The sequence below is a fragment of the Chrysochloris asiatica genome, unplaced genomic scaffold (genome assembly GCF_000296735.1).
Source record: "Chrysochloris asiatica unplaced genomic scaffold, ChrAsi1.0 scaffold00102, whole genome shotgun sequence".
NCBI lineage: Eukaryota > Metazoa > Chordata > Mammalia > Afrosoricida > Chrysochloridae > Chrysochloris > Chrysochloris asiatica.
The window spans coordinates 7,441,992-7,467,564 of NW_006408620.1; the positions used below are offsets into that span (position 1 = coordinate 7,441,992).

General features: G+C 42.7%; 1 protein-coding gene across 2 annotated transcripts in view; it reads left to right on the top strand.

The window, feature by feature from the left end:
- The window catches only part of GRIN2A (glutamate receptor, ionotropic, N-methyl D-aspartate 2A), a 525,447-nt gene that overhangs the window by 404,889 nt on the left and 94,985 nt on the right, over nucleotides 1–25,573 (top strand). For both annotated transcript variants that reach the window (XM_006867221.1, XM_006867220.1), the window contains 5 exons: nucleotides 5,070–5,275; nucleotides 10,589–10,757; nucleotides 10,858–11,011; nucleotides 18,439–18,564; nucleotides 22,998–23,227. In XM_006867221.1, coding sequence (XP_006867283.1) covers nucleotides 5,070–5,275; nucleotides 10,589–10,757; nucleotides 10,858–11,011; nucleotides 18,439–18,564; nucleotides 22,998–23,227 — 885 coding nt within the window. The remainder of the gene's footprint in view (nucleotides 1–5,069; nucleotides 5,276–10,588; nucleotides 10,758–10,857; nucleotides 11,012–18,438; nucleotides 18,565–22,997; nucleotides 23,228–25,573) is intronic.

Here is a 25,573-nt window from a genome sequence, read left to right on the forward strand (position 1 = left end):
GAAGGCACCTAACAACAGCAACACATATTTATGGAAGCAGATTGCTACATCTCTTTCCAATAGAATGGCTGATGGATTCAAATCACCAACGTTTTAGTTAACTGTTGAGTTCTTAACCAATATCCCACCACGGATCCTAAATTTTTACAATTCAGTACCAAATATCAATCTTTTTGTAACTGTGTTGATTCCACATCAAGTGAACAGAGTAGAATTGCATTCCTTAAAGCTTACAAAACTGAACTTTCTGAAGCAAATCTCTAGAATTTTATTTCAAAGCATCTCTGTTGGTTTAAACTGTCAACCTTTGGGCTAGTAGCTGAGAGCTTAACTATTTCTACCACACTTGGTAATGTAGCAAATGTAATTGTTACCAAAAACAAAACAAACAAATAAACCTTTAAATCACCAGCCTTTTCATATCTTCACTTTCTATCTATATTTAATTCCTTTCTATGTAATGAATCAAATACATATGAATGTCCAAGTGTTAGTTGTTATAAGATACCATACTCTATGACACAGTAGTCACTAGCTCTAGAGGTTATTGGATCCTTAAAGTGTAGCTAGGATAATCAAAGAACAGACTTTTTACTTTATTTAACTTTAATTTAAGGCCCAATGCCACGTAAAATATTTTTCTATTAAGTGCACTTTATTGTTTTTGTAGGAATATTTTTATGTAACTATTGTGCCACATAAAATAGTGTTATACTATTCTACTGGACTTAAAAAGTTTATGGCAAAATGAAATGGAAACGTAATGAAATTTTTCCCATGAACTTTTGAAGATCCTTCACATTTTTCATTTTTTATTATTATATTATATTATTATTAATAATATATATATTGTTATTGTTAAATACTATTAAGTTGATTCCAACTAATAGCAAGCCTGTACAGGGTTTTCAAGGCTGTAAATCTTTGTGGAAACAGAAAGCCTCATCTTTCTCCCATGGAGTGGCTGGTAGATTTGAACTGCTAACCTTTCGTTTAGCAAGCCGCTCATAATTCACTGTGCTACCAGAGCTCCTTGTGCTACACACAAAAATATATTATAAATATATATGTGTGTGTGTGTGTGTGTGTGTAGCAATATATTATTATTTTGTTAACAATTATAATAATATTGTTATTGTTAAGTATTGTCAAGTTGATTCCAACTCATAACAAGCCTGTATAGGGTTTCTGAGGTTGTAAATCTTTGTGGAAGCAGAAAGCCTCACCTTTCTTCTATGGAGCGAGCTGGTAGGTTCAAACTGCCAAACTCGTGTGACTAGTAGTTCAGTGCTTCTCCTACAGAACCACAGGTGAATCCAGGTCTTCAGCACAGAAGGCAAAGAGTCTACCACTGAACCACAGTTGCCCATAACATAGTTATTGTTGTGGGTCTCCACTGGGGTGACTTTGACTCAGGGCAACCCCATGTGACAGAGCTGGGGTGACTTTGACTCATAGCAACCCCATGTGACAGAGCTGGGGTGCCTTTGACTCATAGCAACCCCATGTGACAGAGCTGGGGTTTCTAGACTGGCGTTTTTATGGAAGCAGATTGCCAGAGTGGCTGGGTGGACTTGAACCTTTGTGTCGGCAGCCTAGTGCTTAACTGTTGCACCACCAGAATTCCTTATAACATGGTTGCCATGGATTAAATAGCAGAAGCACCATCTACATACTGGAAACGCTTGTTTAGATTCAGACAGCCCCATGATGTAACTCTGAGTTCTGCTGCTTACTCACTGTGTGAGTTCGGACCAGTTACAAAGCCTCCCTGTTCTTGGGTTCCCTGAAATGTAAAGGTAGGATAAATCATCTTACCATGTGGGATTTGTGGGAAATAGACTAGGTGGTGAGATCGGCACACTTCCTGACCTTAAAGAAGTGACAAAAGTCACATGATTACAATTATAGCACCAAATATGATGTAAAACTTTATAAGAGGGAGCAGGAATAACTTCACAAATCAAGTAGCCTTTCAGCCATGTCTTCAATGCTAACAACAAAATTATAGCAGCTGTCTTGTACATTTCTGTACATTGTTAGCTCAAGCCAAACTTGCCCCGGTCCTGAGAGGCATAGATAGCACTTTCCTGCCCATAAATGGAGAACCGGCAGCTCAGAGAGGTTAAGTAACTTTCCCAAAGCATCCAGCAACAAAAACTCTCTCTGAGAAACGAAAGACAACCATGGCACCTTTTCCAGCTGATAAAACTGAAGCCAATACGATGAATGGTCCAGCAGTGATAGGTCCTACCACAGGAGGTGAGAGGATGGTACTGAGGTTTAACCACATGGAGCCCACCGCTGTCTATTAAGTTGTTTGTCACCCAGAGATGTTTCAATTTTGAACTGAGAGGAATTAAGAAGAAAAGAGGTAGAGGAGATGAAGGAAGCCATGCTTACCAAAACCAAAGCACACTGCCATCCAGTTGATTGTGGCTCTTAGTGACCCTATAGGACAGTGTAGAATTGCCCCCATAGAGTTTCTGAGACTGTCTGTCTTTACGGGAGCAGATAGCCACACCTTTCTTCTGCACAGCAGCTGGTGGGTAGGGACCACTGACCCCACTACACCACCAGGGCTCCTGCCAAAGCCATGCCTATATGACACAGGTTTTGTTTTTATGGTTAAAAAAAAGGAACACCAATGGTGATGTTAAAACAATCCCTAAAAATCAACGGTGACACAGTGATTTGGTCAAGGAGAGCGAGAATGGTTGGGCCACTTTAAGAATGCATTCAGTGTCACTGAGCTGTCCATGTAGAAATCAGTGAGTTGGCATACATTTGTTCACCACCATAAAAAAGGATTCTCTAGGAGAATAATCCTAAGACTCTCCCTAGTAGAAAGAAAGGAAAAGCCCATTCTCCTTACTGAGTTCTGGAGCCTCTCTTGAAGGTTGTGTTTAGGTTTTCCAACAGAAGCAGAAAGAATGGGGTTAATACGTGCTCCAAAAGGAGAAGCCTGGCTATTTAGTCATCTGATTACCTACTTGTTATCACTGGTTTGGCCTTTACCCTACAGCAGATCGATAGATCCAAGAAGGTAGGAGTTGTATGCATCTTTGTTCCGAACCTGGGGCCAATCTATTGTTGTTGTTGTTAAGTGCCGTCGAGTTGGTTCCAACCCATAGCGATCCTGAACAGGGTTTCCGAGGCTGTAAATCTTTATGGGAGCAGAAAGCCTCATCTTTCTCCCTCAGAACAGCTGGTAGCTTCGAACTGCTGACCTTGCTGTTCACAGCCCGATTCGTAACCATTATGGTACCAGAGCTCCTATATAGTAAGTGTTTCATAAACATGTTGAATGAACAAATGAATGCAGAAACGGATGGGCTCAGCATTCTCCCTAGACTGCCTTATACGTCACGGCATGAGTAGAGGGGCATGTTGGCTTAATCAAATGACTCACCTGCCCTCCTTACCTTATGAAGGAAGCAATCCACAAAGCTGGACCATTTTATGAGTGGCAAGAATTTCCCAAGTCATCTTAGGAAGCATTAAGTGCCTTTCCTGCCCTTCACCTCTTCTGGTGTCCCCCATGGCTGACTTCTCTTTAAGATAGGTGACACATGTGTGCAGAGGAAGAGCAGTGAGTGTTTCATATCAGCATAGACAAACCCAGGCTTTGCACTTAGTTCTTCAGCTGTGGCCTTTTCCTTGAGGTGAGTATTACAAATAAAGTGCTGACCTGCCGGGTGCCTGGGAATCAGAGGAGAAGAAGGAGCAAGCGCAAAGCTGGGGGCAGATCTCTCCCAGCGCGTGTGTGAATAGTGCCAATAAGCTGTCAAATGAAATTAAGGTTCAAAACATACAGCCTTCAATTTGATTCCACTAAGACGCCAACTGCTGCTCAGAGGGAATGCAATCGATTCTGTTTTGACAGATCCTGATGTACACGAAGCAGTAAAAGTCTCCACTCGGAGCCAGATTAAAACGAGTTTACCTGAATTTGCAACTTCACTATAATCCTCTCTAGGATTAAATGGATGCTTCTAAATTTCTTCACCTGCACTGTCTCACCCCCAGCCCTTGGTTTCTTTTCACTCTTCAATTCCATCTTTCTCTCCCTGTTTCCTTCTTCTTAGCACCTTTTAAACTCTTCACCTTCTCATTTTGCTTTTTTACGATGCTTAAAGCAAAATATTATGTGCTGCCGAGTGGATTCTGACTCACAGGGACCCTGTATGACGTCGTAGAACTGCCCCATAGGGTTTCCAAAGCTGCTAGCTTTGTAAAAATACATCACTGGGTCTCTTCTTCCTGGGAGCTTGCTGGGTGGGTTCCAACGATCAACCTTTAGGTCAGCAACTGAATGCTTAACCACTGTGCCACCAGAGCTTCTAAAGGAAACCGTGGAGTCCCCACTACATGCATGCTTCTCAGAAACTTTGTAGAGGGCCGTTAGGACGTGGAACTGACTCAAGGGTGCTTACCAACAACAACTAAATGCCAGAGTCTGTACCAAATGCTTTTCATATATTGCTATATTCAGTGCCCATAACTGACTTCTGCAGCTGGTGGGATTGTACCTATTTTGTAGTTTGATGGTGAAGAGCTTTCCAGAGGTTGTGCAGCTAATAAGTGTTGGTGGTAGTTGCGTGCTGTGGAGTTGGTTCTGACTCATGGCAACCCCGCCTAGGGTTTCCAAGGCTGTCAATCTATATGGGAGCAGAAAGCCTCATCTTTCTCCCATGGAACCACTTGTTGTTTTGAACGACACCATGTAGAATTGCCGATTCAAACAATCCAGATTCAAACAGCTTCTGCAGTTTCCACGGCAGCAGCGGTTCTCAACTCCAGCTTGGCTTTAGAATTTTGGAGGGAGTCCTAATAGGGCCAGAGCTTGGACCCCATCCCCAGAGGTATATACTCCATTAGTCTGAAGAAGAACCTGGTATTGGGGGCTGCCCAATGTTCTACCTTCCTGATTTTCTGAGTCCCCAAACAGATATCCTTCAGAAAGCTGGGATACTGCTTCTCCCATGCCTCTTTGGTGAAGGGCTTCTGTCTTTGTGGATGTCAGTGGTACAAGAAAGCACAGATGTCTCGCCGTCTTTGTGTTGCAGGTGGGCAAGTGGGAGAACCAGTCTCTGAACCTGAGGCATGCTGTGTGGCCGAGGTACAGGTCTTTCTCAGACTGCGAGCCAGATGACAACCACCTGAGCATTGTCACCCTGGAGGAGGCGCCCTTTGTCATCGTGGAAGACATTGACCCACTGACCGAGACGTGTGTACGGAACACGGTGCCATGCCGGAAGTTCGTCAAAATTAAGTGAGTGTCCAGGAATGTTGTGCATGGAGTGTGCCCCATCCTTTGAAACTGCTTGTATTATTGATGTTAATAACTGTAATACAGTAAGTAGTGTGAAGTTTAAGATATGGTAGTACAAGAATTTCAGTGCTCAGTGGCTAGCTAGAAGGAAGACTGGAGGGTCACACCCACCCAGAAGTAACCTGTAAGAAAAGGCCTGGCAATCCACTTCTGAAAGCTCACACCTTGAAGACTCTAAAAAGCACAGTTCTACTCCTTGCATATGGGGTCACCGTGGCCTGGGTTCAACTTGACAGTCCCTAATGATAATAATATGTTTTAGAATAAACCCAAACAAGTTGTCATTGAGTTGATTGTGACTCATGACAACCTATGTGTATCAGAATAGAACTGAACTCCAGAGAAGTTTCAAGGTCCGAATTTTTTTTGGGAAACAGATCACCCGGCCATTTTTTTTTCCCCAAAGTGCCTCTGTCCAGACTCATACAACCAGCCTTCTGATTCTTAGCCAGCGGTTCACCATTTGCGCCACCCAGGAATCCTACTATCCGTAATTGGCATAATATAATTATAGATGAAAGACAAATAAATTCCCAAAACTGCACCAAGTGGTTTACATTGATTGAATTCCAACAATACTACAAGGTAGGTGGTTTTTGCCCTTGTAGAATATGCTAGAACTGAGTCATGGGGAAACTAGGAGACAAATTCCAAGCCATTCTGCTTGTCAATGGGAGAGGGACATAAGCCATTCTGATACCAAAGGGAATAGTCTTAATTTAGCATCAGGTCTTTTTAAAATATTGATTTCCTGTTTGGTGTTCAGGCTGCCCCTTGACCCTCTCTGCCACCTTCCTCTGCCTTACTCTTCACCAAAATTTCAGAACCATCCCTCCATTTGGGAATTTCCCCACATCTTTCATTTGACTTTCTGATGTCGTAGAACTGTCCCATAGGGCTTCCAAAGCTGCCAGCTTTGTGAAAATACATTTCTGATTTGATTAAGGTGTGAAAATAACATTTCTGATGTGATTAAGGTGGAATTGATTTCCATGATGTTGCACTACTAACCAAAAGGTTGATGGTTCAAGTCCACTCTGAGGCTCCTTAAAAGGAAGGTCTGCTGATCTACTTTCCAAAAAGCAGCCACTGAAAACCCCATAGAGCACAGGTACAAATGGGATATTCACAAAAAGAAAAGCTTGCTGATGTGGATTTGTAGATTAAGCACTGGACTGCTAATCTCAAGGTCAGTGGTTCAGATATACCAGCCGCTCTTCAGAAACCCTGTACAGGGTCGCTGTGAGTCAGAACTGACTCTCAGCACTTAACAAACAGCCACCACCATTGGAAGGAAATATAACTTTTTTTTATGACAAAAAAGGTATTTTCTGATCACTTCCTTTCATCTGGACAATTCTTACTTCTTTTAGTCTCAGTCACTGAATCTGGACTTTGGTTGAATTCACCTACCCTGTCACATACCCTGGGATGTTCACTGTCTGCCCTTTCTACCCATTGTCATGTTTTACAGTTTGCCAGTGTTTTCCCCTAAGTTAGGAACTGCCTAAATACCAGGATTGTGGTGCATTAACCTTTGTATTCTTGGCGACACACACAAGGCACAACAGCACTACATACACATATTTGCTGAACAACTCCATGAGGGAACGGATGCTGTTACTTCACATTTCAAATTCCAGCCCAAGATTTTTATTATACAAAAACTTGACTGCTAACCACAAGGTCAGCAGTTCAAACCTACCAGTCCCTCCTCGAGAACCTTCGGCAGGGTCACATGAGTCAGTATTGAGTTGATGACAATAAGTGCTTGAAAGAACCACAGCTTTTTTCTAAGTATGATTTTAAAATATATTCTGAAGGCACATTTTAGTTTGGAGATTTTTCTTGACCAGGTCATAAAAATCAACATCTTTGAAATTAGAATTATGAATAGATCATTTCTTAGAAATATCAGTTTTTCTTACTAAGTGCTATTGAGTCAGTTCCAGTTCATAGTGACCATGTATAGAATTTCTGAAGAGCAACTTGTGGATTTGAACCTCCAACCTTATGGTTAACAGCCTGGTGCCTATCCTACAGTGCCACACCAGGACTCAGGTGTAGTACTGGTTATGGGATGAGTCAGCGCACTGGGCAGACAAGGGTTTTGTAGTCACAAAGTAAACACAGCTACAAAGCAGATAATCAGGGGTGGAAAAAGGGAACTTCATGCTATGATAAGTCTGTAAGGGAACTAAGCCCAATGAGGTAATAGAGAGTCACCTGGGTGTGTGGAACTACTACTTTTGCTCACACAGGAGAAATACAAAAGATGAGAAAGAATCAGAAAAGTGAGAATTTGGGGTAGAACCTGCCAGTAGGGGGAACAGTGGGTGCTCAGGCCCTTGTAAGCCTAGTAAGGTGCTGAATGGGTGGGAGGAGAATGGAATAAGATAATCTGGGGACACCTCAAAGGAGATCCTCTTTGAGCAGAGTTTAGTAAGATGAAGAAGGCAAGGTGACCTGCATAAGGCATAAAGATTAGAACCTCGGTTGTTCTTGTGATTGCCAGTAGATGCTGTTGAACCAGTTCCTACTCCTAGTGACCCGTGCGTGTATGACAGAGCGAAATGTCACCTAGCCCTGTCCCATCTTCAGAATCGTTTCCATGTTTGAACCATGAGCTCAGTAGGAACGGTCCTGACTAGACCACTTGCCCATCGAGTCAGCTCCGACTTGTGTGTCAGGGCAGAACTGTGCTCCATACAGTTTTCAGTGGTTGATGTGGGGGAAGCAGATTGCCAGGACTTTCTCCCAAGGCACCTCTGGATGGACTGAAACCTCTAACCTTTCAATGAACAACCGAGCACATTACCCTTTATACTTCCGTGTCACTGCTGTGTACCGTCGAATCGACTGTGACTCACAGCAACCCTGTAGGACAGAGGAGAAGTGCCCCTATAGGGTTTTCCCTAGGCTGTCATCATCTTTACGGGGACACATGGGCAGGTCTTTTCTTCCACAGAGCTGCTGGTGGGTTAAGCTGAACGCTTAATCACTGTGCCACCAGAGCCAACTCAGTAGGACCTCGGGCGTTTCACAATCAGTAATAGTTTACATTGTTTAAATCAGACTCCTAGTCATGGAAAACAATGAGAATCTCACCAATGTTGAACGATGTCGGTGTGCAAAAGAAAACACTAAACTAAAAGCGCTTTCTTTGAAAGAGTGCCCCTGACTATTCAAGAATAGAAATAACTGATGAGCTACAATTGATTCACACTTTCGGTTCCAGTGGGGAGGTGGAGGCTGCAGCTTCTTTTTTCCCCATTTGAGGATGTGGGACATTTATGGGTCTTTGACATGGTCCTCCGAGTCTTTGACGTCCTTGCTAGCAATAGAAAATGACTAGGCTCCCCAAGTCCCAGAATGAATACAGGTTGGAGCCATCGTATGTCCCAAAAGTTACATCTCTGAGGCAGGGTGATTGGTCCCAAGAGGAATTTCTGTGGGCTAGCATGATTGTATTTGGGAGGCATCATTCTCCCAGGGTTTCCACTGCTAGCAGACTGTGGAACTCGTCTTCTGAGAACACAGGTGATTCCAAATGAGCTACAAATCCAACTTCCCTTCTCGTCTGTAAGTTAGGATAAAGGACAGGATAGATGATCTAGGCTGAGATGTAGGGAGAGATGGTCAGACTCTCCATTAAACCCAAAGCTGTCAAATGCCAGTGGAATGAGGGCACATTGGTTTTGAAGTGCTTCTGTGATAGGGGACTGTATGTAGTTTCACTTAGTCTTTCCAACTGCCCCCTGAGAAACTGCCAGCTCTCAGTTTACAAATACAGCTCTGTGAGCAAGGAAGTTTGTCTGAGCTCCCCTGCTTTTTAAGAAGAGACACGGGATTTGAACCCACCTCTGTTTGACTCTCACAATGCTGCTCTTGTCCACTGACCCCACTGAGAAGTCCTAGAGCCAGTGAACTGACTTTGTTTTTTGGAGTCTCCCTTTCTTTCCAGTGAGGGTGGGGAGCTAAGAGATGGTGCATGCAGGGTTCGTCCCGGTGTCTGTGTAATCAAAGGAGCCCTGTGTAGCTGAAAGGTCAGCAGTTTGAACCCACCACCAGCTGCCCTGTGGGAGAAAGATGCAGCAGTCTGATCCCATAAAAATGTACAGCCTTGGAAACCGTAAAGGCCAGTTCTGCTCTGCCTTGCATACTTGCTGTGAGTCATGCTAGGAGCTAAGAGAAGTTCCCAATTACAAGCTGGTCATATTTCCATCATCCCACGCAACGTCAACTCTTTCCCAAGTTATTTTCATCTCTGTCCCCAAGGGCCCATGTCCTGCCCCAAGTAGGACCTCAGTGGATGTCAGATAACAATACCTCAGTGGCCATCTGCATCTGAAATACTAGCTTCCAGGATAAGGGGGAACAATTAGCCCCTAAGCTGGCTGAAGTTCCCAGTGATCCCCAAAGATTTCCCAGTATGCTTCCAGCTGAATCTTAAATTTGGTGAAGGAAGAGAGTGTCGTAGAAGAAGGGAGAGACACAGGGACAAGGGGAAGTAACATTGTTGTCTTCACCACTCTCAGCCCATGTAAGCTGCCCCAGACCTCTGCTTGTCCATCTTGAGGATGCGACCTGGACCACCACAGAGATTGCTCTCTCTGGCCTGGAGGCTGGATATCTGCTCTGAGCCCCACACCTCCAGATTGGGGGGTATGGGAAGCCAACTCTGTGCATGTTTACTTTGGTGATTGGTGGCTCATATCTGTGATGTAAAGATTGTAGTGTCATCCCCCCCACTCCCACACCCCCTCCCCTGCTCCACCATTGTCCAGGCTGTCTGAGATGTGATAGAAATCATCAGGATTATACAGATGTATACTCGTGTCTGTACAATGGGGATTTAATACTGCTTTCTTCAAGAGCTGTCATGGAGATCTAGCCAACAATTAGCAGAAAGCATTTAGCAGAGTACAGAGCAAATAATGTTGGTATTGCTGTTCGGTGCGGTCGAGGCCTTTCAGACTCATAGCGACCCTGTGTACAACAGAATGAAATACTGCCTAGCAAATAATAGTCGCTCAGTAAATGTTAACTGTCGTCAAGGTTACTGTTATAAAGAACACGTTCTACTTTTCCTCCCATAAACTCACGGCATGTCTGCAGAAAAGTCTCTTCCTGTTTTTAAATTTTCATTTGTGCCTCACCGTTCTATCCGCAAAATAGCAGCCTAGGATAGCTAACGATGGTGCACTCGCCTGCCAGCGCTAACCTTCTGTGGTCCTGGGGTTTTGTCTACAGCAATTCAACCAATGAGGGGATGAATGTTAAAAAATGCTGCAAGGGATTTTGTATCGACATCCTGAAGAAACTCTCCAGGACAGTGAAGTTCACCTATGACCTCTACCTGGTGACCAATGGGAAGCACGGCAAAAAAGTTAACAATGTGTGGAATGGAATGATTGGAGAAGTAAGTGTTGGTTCCTTCCCGCGGGCTCTCATTCTGAGGTCCCCAGGGTGGTGGGCAGGATGAGTACCAATGCTGTTCTTTTTTCCATCTGTGCATCCAGGTGGTCTATCACCGGGCAGTCATGGCGGTTGGTTCACTCACCATCAATGAGGAACGGTCTGAAGTGGTGGACTTCTCTGTACCTTTCGTGGAGACGGGCATCAGCGTCATGGTTTCAAGAAGCAATGGCACCGTCTCACCTTCTGCTTTTCTAGGTATGCGAAGGACGCGGTTATGCTTCACCTCCTACAAGGAATGATACACGCATGTTATAGCATGTTCAGCTGATACTCCCAAGTTAAAGATCTGTGGCAAACAATGAAAGAACTGAGGGAAGGGGAAGGGGGGAAGTGAACTGGGATCATGTAAGTGCAACATGAGCTGGAATATGCTGATGTTTTTGGCTGTATAAGGTGCCAGCTGGTCCAGCACCTTTGGGAGAACAACTCAGAATAATAGTCACATGTCGTGGCTCTTGTTGTGTGTCTTTGAATCACTTCCAACTCATTAACATCTCCTAGGCTGGAGTCTTTATGGGAGCAGAGTATCCTGTCTTTTCTCACACTCAGAGCCCACCAACCTTTTGTCTAACAGCTAGTGGAGTGCTTAACAGCTGCACCACAAGAATGCTCTGCATTCACATGCTGGCCTTCATTGCATTGAATGTAAATTAGTATGTATATTGCTTGTTGTTAAGTGCCTTTGTGTTGGTTCCTACTCGTAGCAACCTTGTACAGGGTTTCCCAGGCTCTAAATCTTTGCAGGAGCAGAAAGCCTCATCTTTCTCCTGTGGAGCAGCTAGTGAGTTCAAACTGTTGACCTTGTGCTTTGCAGTCCAGTTCTTATCCTACAGAGCCACTGCGCTTAGAACCTTGAAAACATGTGCATACGAAAACTCTTTGTCCAGTTAATGGAAATCAGTTCATACACTTTCTCAGCATCCACAGACCTGACTTCCACCTCATGCACAAATGACTGTCACTTGTTTACTCGATACAAGGGGGAAACTAATGGTACTGTGCAGTGATATATACCAGAATATACTGATCAACAAAATAGAAGTTGTTTGAAGAGTATATATATACAATGCTTTAAAGCTAATTGACTCATGTTTTAACTGTGTTTATATGTTTTCCTTTAAACCAAGTGCTTTTCAATGGGAGGGAATTCTTCTCTCTACTTCTAACCATTTCATAAATTTATGATTTTACTTAAGAAATTTTTAAAAAGTAAAATAGATGTCTATATTCTATCACCCAGTTTTCTGTTGCATTTTGACTATATATTGCTTAAGGTAGCCTGGACGGAATCATTGAAACGGCAGAGGACATAGTCCAGCATTATTTGTTTTTTTCTTTAATGGAACGTGTTTGGCTCTCATAAATAGGTTTTGATAGTGGCTCTCTGGATATTCAAGGATCCCTGGTGGTGCAATGGTTAAGCAGTGAGCTGGTAACCGAACGGTTGGCAGTTTGAAGCTATGGGAGAAAGACCTCGTGATCAACAGCTGTGAAGATTACAACCAAGGAAATCATAGGGGGGAGTTCTCATCTCCCACATGGGGTCTCTATGAGTGAGAACTGACTCGATGGCACCCCAAAACAACAGCAACATGTGAAGATCCTGCAATTCAGATTTTTAATGCCCCCTTTTTGAGCCCATGTAAGTGAGTTGGTTCCAAATTTTGGAAGGTTAAGACAAATTCTGATTCCTACAAGTTAACGGCATGAGATAGGAAACATGTTTAGATGAAGTTTAAGTAAAGTTCTTACATTTTTCCAACACAGAAAAACTTGATGTAGTTAAGATCCTTTCTGACCAGAGCTGATTTCTGACACAAACTCCTTCACTGTGTTTATCTGTATGGAACGACTGAAGTCACTATAAGTTAGCATTTCATGCTTCGTTTCCGAGTGCCATGCAGACTAACAGGATTTTGGATTGTGCTTTACTCACACAGACATATGGATTTACTATTTTCATTTTTGATAATCCATTTAAGCCGTTGAAATCCTTGCCACACTCATTGGTTTTGAATTTTCACACGTTGCTTCCAGTTTTACCACTTTTGTTGGGACAGGGGGGACCTTGATGAATACATACTTCATTTTCACCCTTTTGAGCCCTCGTCTGACATGGAGAAGCAGACCCATCTTCGTAAGAGAACCTTGCTATATCAGGAAAACTACAACCTACTAATTGTAGTTTTGCAACAGATTAAGAATCTTGATCATTGCTGGATGGATGGTCACTTCTAGGGAGTTTTCAAAGTTCCCCAGGAAGGGGAGAGAGTTGCAAATGGTTTGCACTCAATTACTCACCTAAAATTTGCTGGTTCAAACTCACCCAGGAGCTCCATGGGACAAAGTCCTGAGGTCCCTAAAGTTTACAGCCAAGAAATCCCTTTGGGGCAGTTCTGATCAGTAACACATGAATTAGAGTCTACTTGAGGACTTCAAGTTTGGTATTTTTTTTTTACATTTTTTGGTTTAGTAGTGCCCCTTCCCCTCCTCATTTTCTATCAGGCCATTTAATAGGAAGCCTCAACCATGGAGACTAAGAAGGTGTGAGAGGAACTGAGTTCATGGAACAAATGAAGATGAGAGGGCCCCTCTTCCTTTTTTTAAAACAAGTTGTCCATATACCACCTTAGTGAGCTAGAGAGAACTTTTTTTCCAGTTAATTCTGAGAGGGGAAAAAAATTCTTTTTGACTTTGTCTCATAAAAATGGGTCACTGGTATTGAATCTGGCCTCAACCCAATTTCTCCACATTTTTATTTTACCTGCATCAGTAGAATATTTCCATAAAAAGTCAAGTATTTTTGCTAAATTTAGCCAAACTTCTTTTGCCCCTTGCTCTTCCTGCTCTATCATTATGTTTTTCAACAGGAAGTTGAATTTATTCCCAACTTAGCCAAGGAGAAATCCAATTACAAATAGGGTTCATTTCAACATTCTACCATAAATAACACCACCAAGACAAAGATGGTGATATTAGTATTCCATGCTATTTATTCTTCTGTATCTTTAAAAAGAAAAGAAAAGAAATTGTAGCTAAAGGAAGGTATTTTGAAAGCTGCTTTTACCCAGTAGGCTTAATATTTTTCCTAGTCATTAAATTACACCCCAATTCAGTTTGCTGTGTACCCCCTTATTTACAGTCATCAACTGCAGGTTTTGAAAGTCATAATGAACCAGGCAAAGCTACATTTTTCCATTCACTGACTCAGTCATCTGGAAGAGCCCAAACATTCAAAATCTGATTGCCTTGCTCGTCAGTATTTCCGATCCTCTCTCCTCCACAAAGCCCATTAACTCACGTAGGAAATATTCACAGGTACTACCTCTGAGCTTTTGTTTAAAAATGTAACCAGTGACACTTCAAGGACAGAAATGACATCTCTTGCAATGTTTCCATTCAGTGCATTCTAAAGAGTTTCCAGGCAGGTTGCATATTTTGTTTTGTTTTGATCCAGAGATGCTGACCTGGAGTCTCTTTGAATGAAGTCCCTTCTCGTATCAGTGTTGTATCTGCTTGAAGCTGTCAGAGGTGTTAATCCAGAGGTAGTTGTTTAAATCTATTTCTGGGTCATTCAGTAGACAAGGTAGATCTGTCATTGGTTTAATGCTTTTCTCTCTGTTGCGCGCTTGTGTGTGTGTGTGTGTGTGTGTGTGTGTGTGTGTGTGTGTGTCTATCGCAGAAAAGCCATCATTCATGGCATTTGTAGGACCTGAACTCAATAAAGCCAGAATACTGCAACTGAGGACTTTTATCTTCTTGCTGTGGTCACAAGGCAAGTGACAGTTGTTGTCACTTCCCAGCAAGTAACATCTAGGATCAGTTGTTCATCATCTCTTGACCTGTGTAGCCCACTTCAGAGTTACATATACTGACATGTAAGAAGTAGAATACAGTAAGAATTACCCTGATACATTTTTATTTAATTATCAACCTACTGTGAAAGAAAGTTTTCGAGCGTTAAACCAGGATCCCTTTTTCAGCACGCTGGACAGCGCACGGTCTACTAAACAACTGTCTTTCATTTAATTTGTAGTGTGTTCACAATGTGCAAAATAGCAGGTCAACATAAAGAGGAAGGCTCTTTTTCCTCTGTCAGTCCACTATGGATTGACTCAGTGGCAGCATCAAGAGGCTCAAACGTAATAATTGTGAGAATGGCACAGGATCGGGCAGTGTTTCATTGTGTTGCACATGGCAGGGTTGCTATGAGTTAAACCAACTTGATGACACCTAACAACAACAAAAACAATACAGTGTGCTAAGGAGCCTAGTGGCACAATTGTTAAGCACTAGGCCGCCAACTGAAAGATTGGAAGTTCGAACCCTCTAGCTTCTCTGACAAAAAGACCTGGTTTCTGCTCCCTTCAAGATTATAGTCTTGGAAACCATGGCTGGGGCAGTTCTACTTTATTCCATAGGATCGCTATTGAGTTGGAATCACTAGGTTATAAACAATAACAAGTAGGCACACTGACAACATGCATGTCTATGCTTGTTAATCCATCTCAATGATCCTCCCCAGGAAAGACCCATCAACTTAGAGAATTATTTTAATGACTCTATTCCTAAAGATTGAGCCATTTTTTAATCTCCTAATTATTCATTTTGGTGCTGTAGGATAAGCACTGGACTGCTAACCGCAAGGTCAGCAATTCAAACCTACCAGCCACTCCTCCGAAAACCTACACGGGGTCACTATGAGTCAGAATTGACTCAATGGCATTTAATAACAATTAGTCATTTATCGTTCCTCTTTTAGATACACCTCATTACCAAAATGCTATGTTTGAGGGACATAATATTGTTTATTACTCAAATAAATTTGACAAAGATAAATTTCAGTTACAGTCCCATTAAGTTTTTGACACTCATCCTGTGTTATTTAAATCACATAAGTGTTGTTTTTTCCTGTAATTCAAGTCAATTGTGTTGTTACCTGTCACTTTATAATATACTCTGCATTGCAGAGCATTCCTTCCATTTCTCAAATTACCCAACAGAGAGGAAGCCCCCGGCTTCCAAGATATCCGAGATTCAAGTTACAATGAGCCACACTTGTGATCATCTGTTAATTTAGTTTGGGTACATATTATCATTACTAATATGTGCCACATATCATACTGCAGCATGTAATAGGCTGCTATTATCATTCATCCATAGTATGAGCACTGGACTTCGAACCACAGGGTCACCGGTTCGAGCCCACCAGCCACTCCACAGGAGAGAGATGAGGCTTCCTGCTCCCCGCAAAGATTTAATACCTCAGAAACCCTGTGCTGGGTTACTATGAGGCGAAACTGACTGCAAGGCACTTAACGACAACTTAACAGTAGCATCATTCGCAGATGTTCAGAGGCCAGATTGGTAAAGATGCTGCTAATGAACACCAATAATAATGAAAACTGAAAACAAGAGATTATGGCAGAACTGACTTACGACATAACATCAGAACAGAACCCCGTTGTAAGTCAAGAGCTACCTGTAATGATAGCTTCAGGTATATTGTTGTTGTTAAGTGCCGTCAAGTGGGTTCCAACCCATAGTGACCCTGTATAGGGTTTCTGAGAAGCAGTTTATGAGCTTGAACCACAACCCTGTGGTTCAAATGGCTTTTCAGTCCAGTATATTAGCCCACAGCACCATACCAAATATATTAGTTCCTTGTTACGCATCACGCTCATTGAATTGGTATTTTTGATGATCTCCTTCTGTCTTGTGTAGTCACAGAATTTAAAAGAAAGTGGCCTGCTATAGATCGAGTTGGGTGTTTTTTTGTTTTTGTTTTTTTAATGATTGTGATTAGTTTAGAACCACAATGTAAAAATAAAATGTATACAACTCAAGAAGTATCATTGAGGTTCCTATATTTTACCCTCAGGAAGTGTTTGGTGTGTAAAGGCAGTTTCTTCCCCAAAATAGATTTATGTGGAAATGCATTCTTTTTCTTTTTTAAAAATAATTTAGTTTTTGATGATTTTCTAGCAAATCTATGTCATAAATTGATGAGATTACTTCATTCAGCTCCTTGTTATCTCTTCAGTCATCCATTTTACGTAGTATCGCCATCTTCCTAAAATGTTAGATTTAAAGCTTCTTTTGAGGCATCCATCTAATGCCTGCTACTGCTGTGTGCCTGTGGCTCTGACTCTTAGCAACTTGTATAGGTTTAAAGATGTAAATCTTTACATCTTTCTCCCCTGGAACAATTGGTGGATTCAAACTGCTGACTTTGAGGTTTGCAGCCCAACGTATAACCCATGAGGCTACTAGGGCTCCTTATCTAATACCTGAATCAAGTGAAAACGAACTGATAAAAACTATGCATAAGGGAAATGACCATCTGTCCTACCAGCTTAATGCCTCTGCAAGTGATGGTTGGCATAAAATTATCATGTGAATATAATACCCTTCAATTTTGTTTTATTGTATTCAAGCCTGTTATTAACACCAACAAGATTTATAAAACAGTTCTGGTGTAGTGCTGTAGGATAAGCACTGGACTGCTAACAGTTCAAACTCACCAGCTGCTCTTTGGAAACACTATACAGGGGTTCCATGAGTTGGAACCGATTCAGTGGCACTTAACAACAACAACAGCTACTTAATTTGTCTGAAGGGTCCCTGGGTGGTGCAAATGGCAAATGCACTTGGCTGTGAGCCAAAAAGCTGAAGGTTCGAGTCCACCCCAAGGGGCCTCAGAATCTGATTCCATAAAACCAGCCTCTGAAAAGCCTGTGGAGCACAGTTCTGTGACACATGCAGGGTCAGCATGAGTTGGAGTCTACTTGGAGGCAGGTGGTAAACTTCGCCGGAGAAGAAGGTGGAATAGAAAGTGTGGTGGTGATGATGGTAGATGATAACCTTCCAGCATTCTTGGAAACTTCACAATTGGATGAAATGTTTCTAACAGGTTATAATTCTCCTTTCACTCTTGTTCATCACTGCTTTGCCATCCTCCCTCCCATGTGAAAAACAAAAACCCTGCCTATTTGCTGGTGTCTTCTGTCTAATGACGTGAGTCTAATCTTTTTCCTCTCCAGTTTTGACCCCCTGGATGCCTCTAGCATGACATACGGCTGGCCCCATGGCCTCTTCATCTGCCTTCTCACTTTGGTCTTAGGTAGCCATTTTGTGTTCTGTCTCCCTGATGTGCATTGTAAGATTTTTCTAGCCCTCTCTCTTTTTATCATATCCTATGCAGTCTTAAAGAAGTTCTGGTAATGTAGTTTCAAGGTCAGCAGTTCAAAACTACCAGCTGTTCCGTGGGAGAAAGATGAGACTTTCTGCTCCCATAAAGATTTACCGCCTCAGAAACCCTGTACAGGGTTGCTATGAGTCGAAACCGACTCTGCAGCACATAACTACCACCACCACCACCACATAGGAGAAAGATGAGGCTGACAACCTGGGAAACCCTACTCAGGGTTGCTATGAGTTGGAATTGACATAATGGCAGTGAGTTTTTGGTGCTGTCTTATGAAATGACCAGCTTTTGTATAACAATCAGATCCACGCTAGAGAAAGCATCTCATTGGTGGGGCTGCAGACGGTCACCCAAGTGTCCTGTGGGCCCCGGTGTGATACAGAACTGACCGATCATGTCTCTCTTCCTCTCACAGAGCCATTCAGCGCCTCCGTCTGGGTGATGATGTTTGTCATGCTGCTCATTGTCTCTGCCATTGCCGTGTTTGTCTTCGAATACTTCAGCCCTGTTGGATACAACAGAAACCTCGCCAAAGGGAAAGGTGAGGAAGCCTACATGAGCGTGGTCCAATTCGGTGCTAGCTAACTTACCTTCACTGAAGATTTCCCGGTTAGAATGCATTGCCCTATACCGCCTTGGTAGGTTATTATGTGGACAACACTGAGTCATTGACATTACTTACGATGCCCTACACATATGGGTTACCCACATCAGAATGACTAAAACATAATGAAACATTTCCTATTTTTTAATAGTGTGCACTCAATAGTAAGTGAAAACCACTGGTATTTAATTTGTTGGAGAAGCAGGGTGTTTTAGGGGGAGGTTAGGACAAGTAATTTTAAGAGTGTATCGAAAAAATGTTAAAGTTTCAGTGAGCTACAACTTCAGCACACTCAGAGAAAACTGTTACGTGGGTTCCAGTTTAAGAACATTTTTCAAGCGATTGAGTCACATTTGAATTCATTTGACAATAAATTTAATCATATAGTGGTATTCCCCCCCACCCCAAAGAGTTATTTTTTTTTCTTCTTGGCAATGTCTGACCTGAGTGCATTGTACTTGATCATCAAGTGGCATTCAGCAGGAAGAAAATTGAACTGGGAGACTTTCATCAGCAATAATTCATTAAGAGGCTCCCACGCAAGTCAGTGCTCTCGTTGTATATGTAAACACATTGCATCATTTGGAGTGCATTTCCCCCATACACAGTACACTCCAAGTGGATGGTTTCAGAATGAGACCAGGATGGAATCTCTACCCTGACAAATGGCTGGATGAGTCAGAGAACAGGAGATCTTCATGGTACAGATCATTCAACAGCAGGGCACTTCCATTGGCCACATATTCTTCTCGCTCAGAGTGTTCAATATTGGAAACAGCCACTCGTTTTATTGAACTACTCCCACTCCTTCACCATTGAAGAATGATGATCACTATTTCAGCCTTCTCCGATGAGCCTTTTTTTTGTAACACTGCCATAAATAATCACATCATGATGAAATGGGAAATTGTCAGCCTTCTTTGAAAAGGGTATGTAGCCAACCATTGTGAAGCTTCCCAACAGTGGGGATTCTGTGAGTATCTTACTGCCACAGGCCCAGTCTTCACATGGGCAGAACCAGAGTTTGGGCTGCTTGGGAATCCACTCATTTACTTAACAAACATTCATTGTGTGTGTCCTGTGTTCTGGGATAATGTGGTGAGTTGAATCGAGATGCTGACCTTCAAGTGGAGAAAACTCACCTGAAACACATAAGTTGATGATCACAGATTACTGATCTGAACCTGAGACAGTCCAAGTAGAAAAGGTCAGAGTGAAAGGATGATGATGACCTGATGGGGACCCTATTTTAGATAGATGGTCAGACAGACCATGGTCAGAGACATTGGAGCTGAGACCTCAAGGGTGAGAAGGATTCAGTCCAGTCATGTGAAAATCTGAGAGGAAAGTGACTGAGGGAGGAACAAATTTAATGTGTTCAAGAAGCAAAAGATCATAGCGAATGGGGTGGGCAGTGGTGTAAGATGAAGTTGGAGAGGTATATAGTAGACCATAATAAGCATTTCAGATTTTCTTCCAAATGGCCCCCAAAAATGAATGGAAAAAGAAAATATTGTACATCCATACAATGAGCTATGGGTGTACTACACTCGGAAACTGTGGTACACACCATACAGTGAGCTATCACCCAGAAACGGTGGTACACCCATACAGTGAGCTATGACTCAGAAAATATGATATACCCATACAATGAGTTATTATTCAGAAAATGTGGTACACTTATACAATGAGCTATGACTCAGACACAAAGAGAAACAAACTCCTGACATGGACAAACACTGAAAACATTAGAAAAGAAGGAAGGATGGATCGAGCCTTCCTTCCATCTATCCAGCCACCCACCCATCCTTCCTTCCTTCCATCCATCCATCCATCTCTACCATCTTTCCTCCCTACCTCCCATTCTCTATTCTTACTTCTCTTTTTCCTTCCCTCCCTTCCTGTGTCCCTTCCTTAATGTGAAATTATATACAATACAACAGTCATCACTTCAACGACTTGTACATGTGCAGTTCACTGGCCTTGGTCACCTCTTTGACTCACACCACCTTTCTCAACAAGCTTTTCCAAACTCTTTCATCATCATGAACACAAACTCACTGACCTCTCCCTAGCTTCTCATCTAGTCTTTCGAGTTGTCAGTCACATACAGATAATTCTTTAAAAGCATCTAATGCTTAATGTAGATATTCTTTTCTAATTAAGCTAAGTTATTATTTGGTTCAAAGATGACTTCAGGGGATTATTTTATTTCTAGGTTTAATGATTCCCTCAGAGTAATAGTTTTGGGGAATCAACCAGCTTCAGTGGTCCCAGAGCATCTTGAGTCCATGAGAATTTCAAATTCAGTTTAGCACTTCCCCGTTTTTAATCAGGATTCTTTCTTTTTAGAATCTTTGATCTACATATTTGGTGTTGATAACCAGGCAAACCTTCTAGTTCTTCTGGCATCATGGAAAATTAAGCAGTTGTTTGTCGAGGAAACTGGACACATATTCCATTTGAGATGAATGGTTATATTTAAGACATACCTTGGAGGATAAATATAGATTCATAGTTCATCGTGTGCAATATAGGCAGACCCTGGGTTATGAGTATCAGACTTACGGATAACTCCTACTTGCCCTTTAATGCTATGTAAGTTTGCCCTCACTTTGAAAGGAAGGCAAATCCCTGCTGACTACAATTTCTTCATCACAATCCCCTTAATTTGCTCCATGTCCAGCTTTTAAATTATTGAAAAGACTTCACAACTTTGCTTGAACTCAGATAAGGCTAATTAAGAACCAGAGGCATCTGGTCTGACTTACCTACAAATTTTTAAAGAGACACTTAGGAGCAGATCTCATTCATAACCCAGAGAGACTGCCCATGGTTCCTTGCTTGCTTGCAGCCTGTGTTAGAAGACTAGCTAAGACAAGACCATAGCACACCGACTCCCCACTCCGCCTGTCTCATGATGGCTTCCTGTTTTCCGCACGTGTGTGCCTAACAATGCTAAGAAAATGACAGCCCTTTGCTTCCTGATACAAAATGGTTTCAGTTACATTTCACTGCACTTTATGGGGGAAATAGTCTGGCCTAGTAATAGTGTTCATGAATCAGGAATTCCCAAAGGTCTTGAATAGACCCCTGGCGACAGCCTACTTCTGATTCCCAAATAGCTGTCACTATTGATCAGCATGAATCTCTCATAAAATTAAGTGGATGATGGAATGAAATGGACAGAACTCTAAATGATTTGCTGCTAAGAATGCCCAGCCTCTTGGGAATCAGTCCTGACTATCATAAAACTAGACAAGGAGAAACGGGAGAGGCTGGGCTTGAAACTAATAGAACTAATGGCTGTCTCTTTAATATGCTGCAGATGGATTTGTTATATCTTGCTGGGGCCTCGTCTGGCCTCCAGTTGTGCAGCAAGCTTGCTTTAACTAGGCTTCCTGCCCAGGGCTTCAGCAACCCCATCCATCTGAACTCACTTCTGCCGCTTTATTTATTGCCCACTCAGCTTGTAACACCAGCCGAAGTTTCAGTAGATCATTTTTCCTATCTTCATTTATTTAAGTGACAGAAAAATTAACTTTCTGTGAAAGGTTAGTTGTTTTGTTTTATGACGTAAAAGCGATGAACTGTGCCTTCTACAGGCCGCATACACCACCTTCCCAAGACGTTTCTGCAGGTAGTTCGGTCCCTTTCCTTAAGTCTGTTGCAAGGAGCGTCACTGAATATTAACAGACCTCGTGGCTGTTGCAAGATGGAACGCTGTGATCTCGGCATTCATGCTCCGTTTCTCCGCAACCCTGAATTCAGATATCTCCCATCTGTGAAGCGGTGGAAAAATTAAGCACTATTGTTCCGTTCCTTAATGTCTCCATTTGGAGAAGGTTTTCAATGGTTTTAATTCTTATATTGTGCACACGTTACGTCTGAGATTGAATAAAAGCAATTGCATTCTAATAAAACCCTCATCCCTGCTGAATCATGGGGTTCTAAGATGGGCAGTGCATCCCATAAATAATGAAGAAGCCCTCTCCCACACCTTTTAAATCCTCCTGTTATGTGTATTAAGGAGATTGGTGGCCCCAAGTGGAAAGCCACTCCAAATTTAAAACCAGCCAAAACACTAGGCACATTTTACATCTTCATTTTCTTTCCTGTCTTTTTAAAGAAACTTGGCACCAAAAGAAAACTCCAGCTCGATTGAAATGCGAGGAGAAAGCTCGTATTTGAAGGGAGGAGAAGTTATTGAGGCTGTGGTTATAGGGAGGCAATGGGGCCTGGCGTAGCTGGTGGTGGTCACAGACCAGCAATAGGCACAAACTTCACTGTGGCTGGTAGCCGCTGATCAGGTCTGATATGTCATGTTTGTTTGGAGAAAGCACTGAGCAATTCCTCTCTCTCCTTTGCAGCACCCCATGGGCCTTCTTTTACAATCGGAAAAGCTATCTGGCTCCTTTGGGGGCTGGTGTTTAACAACTCCGTGCCTGTCCAAAACCCTAAAGGAACCACCAGCAAAATCATGGTGTCTGTCTGGGCCTTCTTTGCTGTTATTTTCCTGGCCAGTTACACGGCCAACCTGGCTGCTTTCATGATCCAGGAGGAATTTGTGGACCAAGTGACTGGCCTCAGTGACAAGAAGGTAAGTTCTTGGTGCTTCCAAATCTCAGCTGCTCTCCCCTCAGTCGGGGTCCAGGAACTCAGACTGTTCTGTAAGGTCGAGGGTCAGCTAAAATGAGGGAAACACTCCCTGAGATGGACTGACACAGTGACCGCACGGTGGACCAGCAGATGACCACACAGATGACACAGAATAACTGAACACCGCTACCTTCCTGGTACGCACCAGGTCATCATGACTTGCAGCCAGCTCATCGACAGTGAATAACAACCTGGCTCAGAATTGTAAACTTTAAGGCACATGAGTTTTCCTTCGCTCTGACTCTGTCACATTTCCGAGAAGCTTCAGAACCCTAAGCTTATCTCCTCCTTGAGGTTGTGGCCTCATTTGAAACCGTGTTTTCCCAACTGGTCATTTTTTATACTTATACAGTCTTCCTGGTAATGCTTACTGAAAGTCTGTGATTCAAGGGCACTTCTGGAAGTCAAGACTGGAATTCACCCTTTCAAGGAGGGTGTGGTGTTTGGAGCATCCACTAGCTGGGGCAAGAAGGAATTTGGGCTGATGCAGACTCCTATGGCCTGTGAAATGAGGCAGTTCTCTAAGTACCCCATTCCCTGGGTCCCTTACACGTGGCATGCAAAAGGTCATCCCTAAACTTCACCTAGACTTGTCTCCTTCCATGAAGCAATTCCAGTGTCAGATACCCCAGTAGGCAAGACAAGCACGGGCTTACTGGTGCTTATGTCCTAATCTGTAGTGAACAGTTTCATAGTTCATATATTTCCACCATATCAAAGATTCGGCTTCTAGATCCGACTGGCATCTGTCTCTCTCCCAACTCCTAAACACCTTCCCACAGAGTCAAAGACTTTTCCAAGTTCCTGACAGGGGCGAAAGCTGGGACGAATGCCGTCAACACAGGCTGGCATCTGTGGCGAAAAACATGTGAAACTGTACACTACAGATTAGCAAGTAAGCACAAGGAAGCCCATGCTTTCCTTAGTTATTGAGTAATCTGCCACTTGGGTTGGATTCCCATTCATTGCTCCTCATCGTCAGCCACCGCACCCGTCTGTCAGTGGAGGCTCGCATGTTGCTAGGAGACTCTAAACTAAGACAGAATAGGAAGAAAGGCCTGGTGATCTCCTGCTAAAATCAGCTCAGGAAAAAACTATGGATCGTGAAGGTCTAATCTTCAAGTCGTCATGAAGCTAGCACATGGGGTCACCAAGAATTGAAGGCTCACCCAGAGACACAATATTCGGACAGCCCGTGTTTACTGTGTAACCAGGGTATTTTCAGCTCACCCAGATTTCTTCCAGAGACACACAAGGAACAGGGAGACGTTTCCCCCATGGCTTCCTTCCACATGGACACATCACCCACCCTCCCTTTGGGGGCTGAAATGGAATTGAGAACTGAAACCTCCCGGGCTGAGGGACTCAGGCGGCTGTTCAGAAATGCACAGGAAATAGCTCCCAGTGTGCCAAGCTCAGCAGTGTTGGGTTTGCACCACAACAGCACGCTCGTGAAGTGGTGTGGATCTTGGCAACGTTTTGGTCTGTTGCGCTTGGGCTCACCATGAGTCAGAACCCACTCAATGGTAACTAACAAAAAACAACCGTCACCTTACTGTGTCTCTTATTCTCCTCTGTAAACTTGGGAGGCAGTGTTGTGGAATGCAATGAGCCTGCGGATGTGCATTGTAAGCTATCGAACCTCTACAAACACAAAGTACTGTTGTGTCTCCATCTCCTCATGGTCTGCAAAAGAACAAAGTGACTCCTAGAAGGTAGCACTTTGGAGACGCAATTCAAACCAATGTGTCTTGGAAGAGAGGATTTCTCAGGAAAGAATTTGGCAACGTAGTTTTCGTTCTTCAAAGCCTAGGGAGAGGGGGAGGGAAATAAGCCATGCTCTGTAGTTTCAGTCTAAATACCATGACCACTTGTAAGAAAATTAATTAGAACCACTAATAATTTGACTGACCTTCTTAAACTGGGAAACACCTAGTGACAGATTCCATATTCCTGAGAGACACGAATCTGTTTCCCTGCTCAGTGCATTAGAGGCAAGAGGAGAGCGCTCTTTTAATTGAATGTTTGATGAAATTAAATAAACAGCGCAAGTCTTGGAGTAAATAAGCTAAACGCTTCTAGAACATTAATAGCAGGTACGCCAAGAAAGTCTGCAAAATAAAAATCTATATTGAATCCATTTATTTTAATACTGCACATAAATGGTTTTTGTTTTTCTGTTTTATTTTGTCTTTTCATACAGATCCATGTAACAAGTCAGGTTTTCAATACTATTGAGCCATGTACAATGTTAGTGTGTGTTTCAAAGAGGTATCTTTGGAATAAC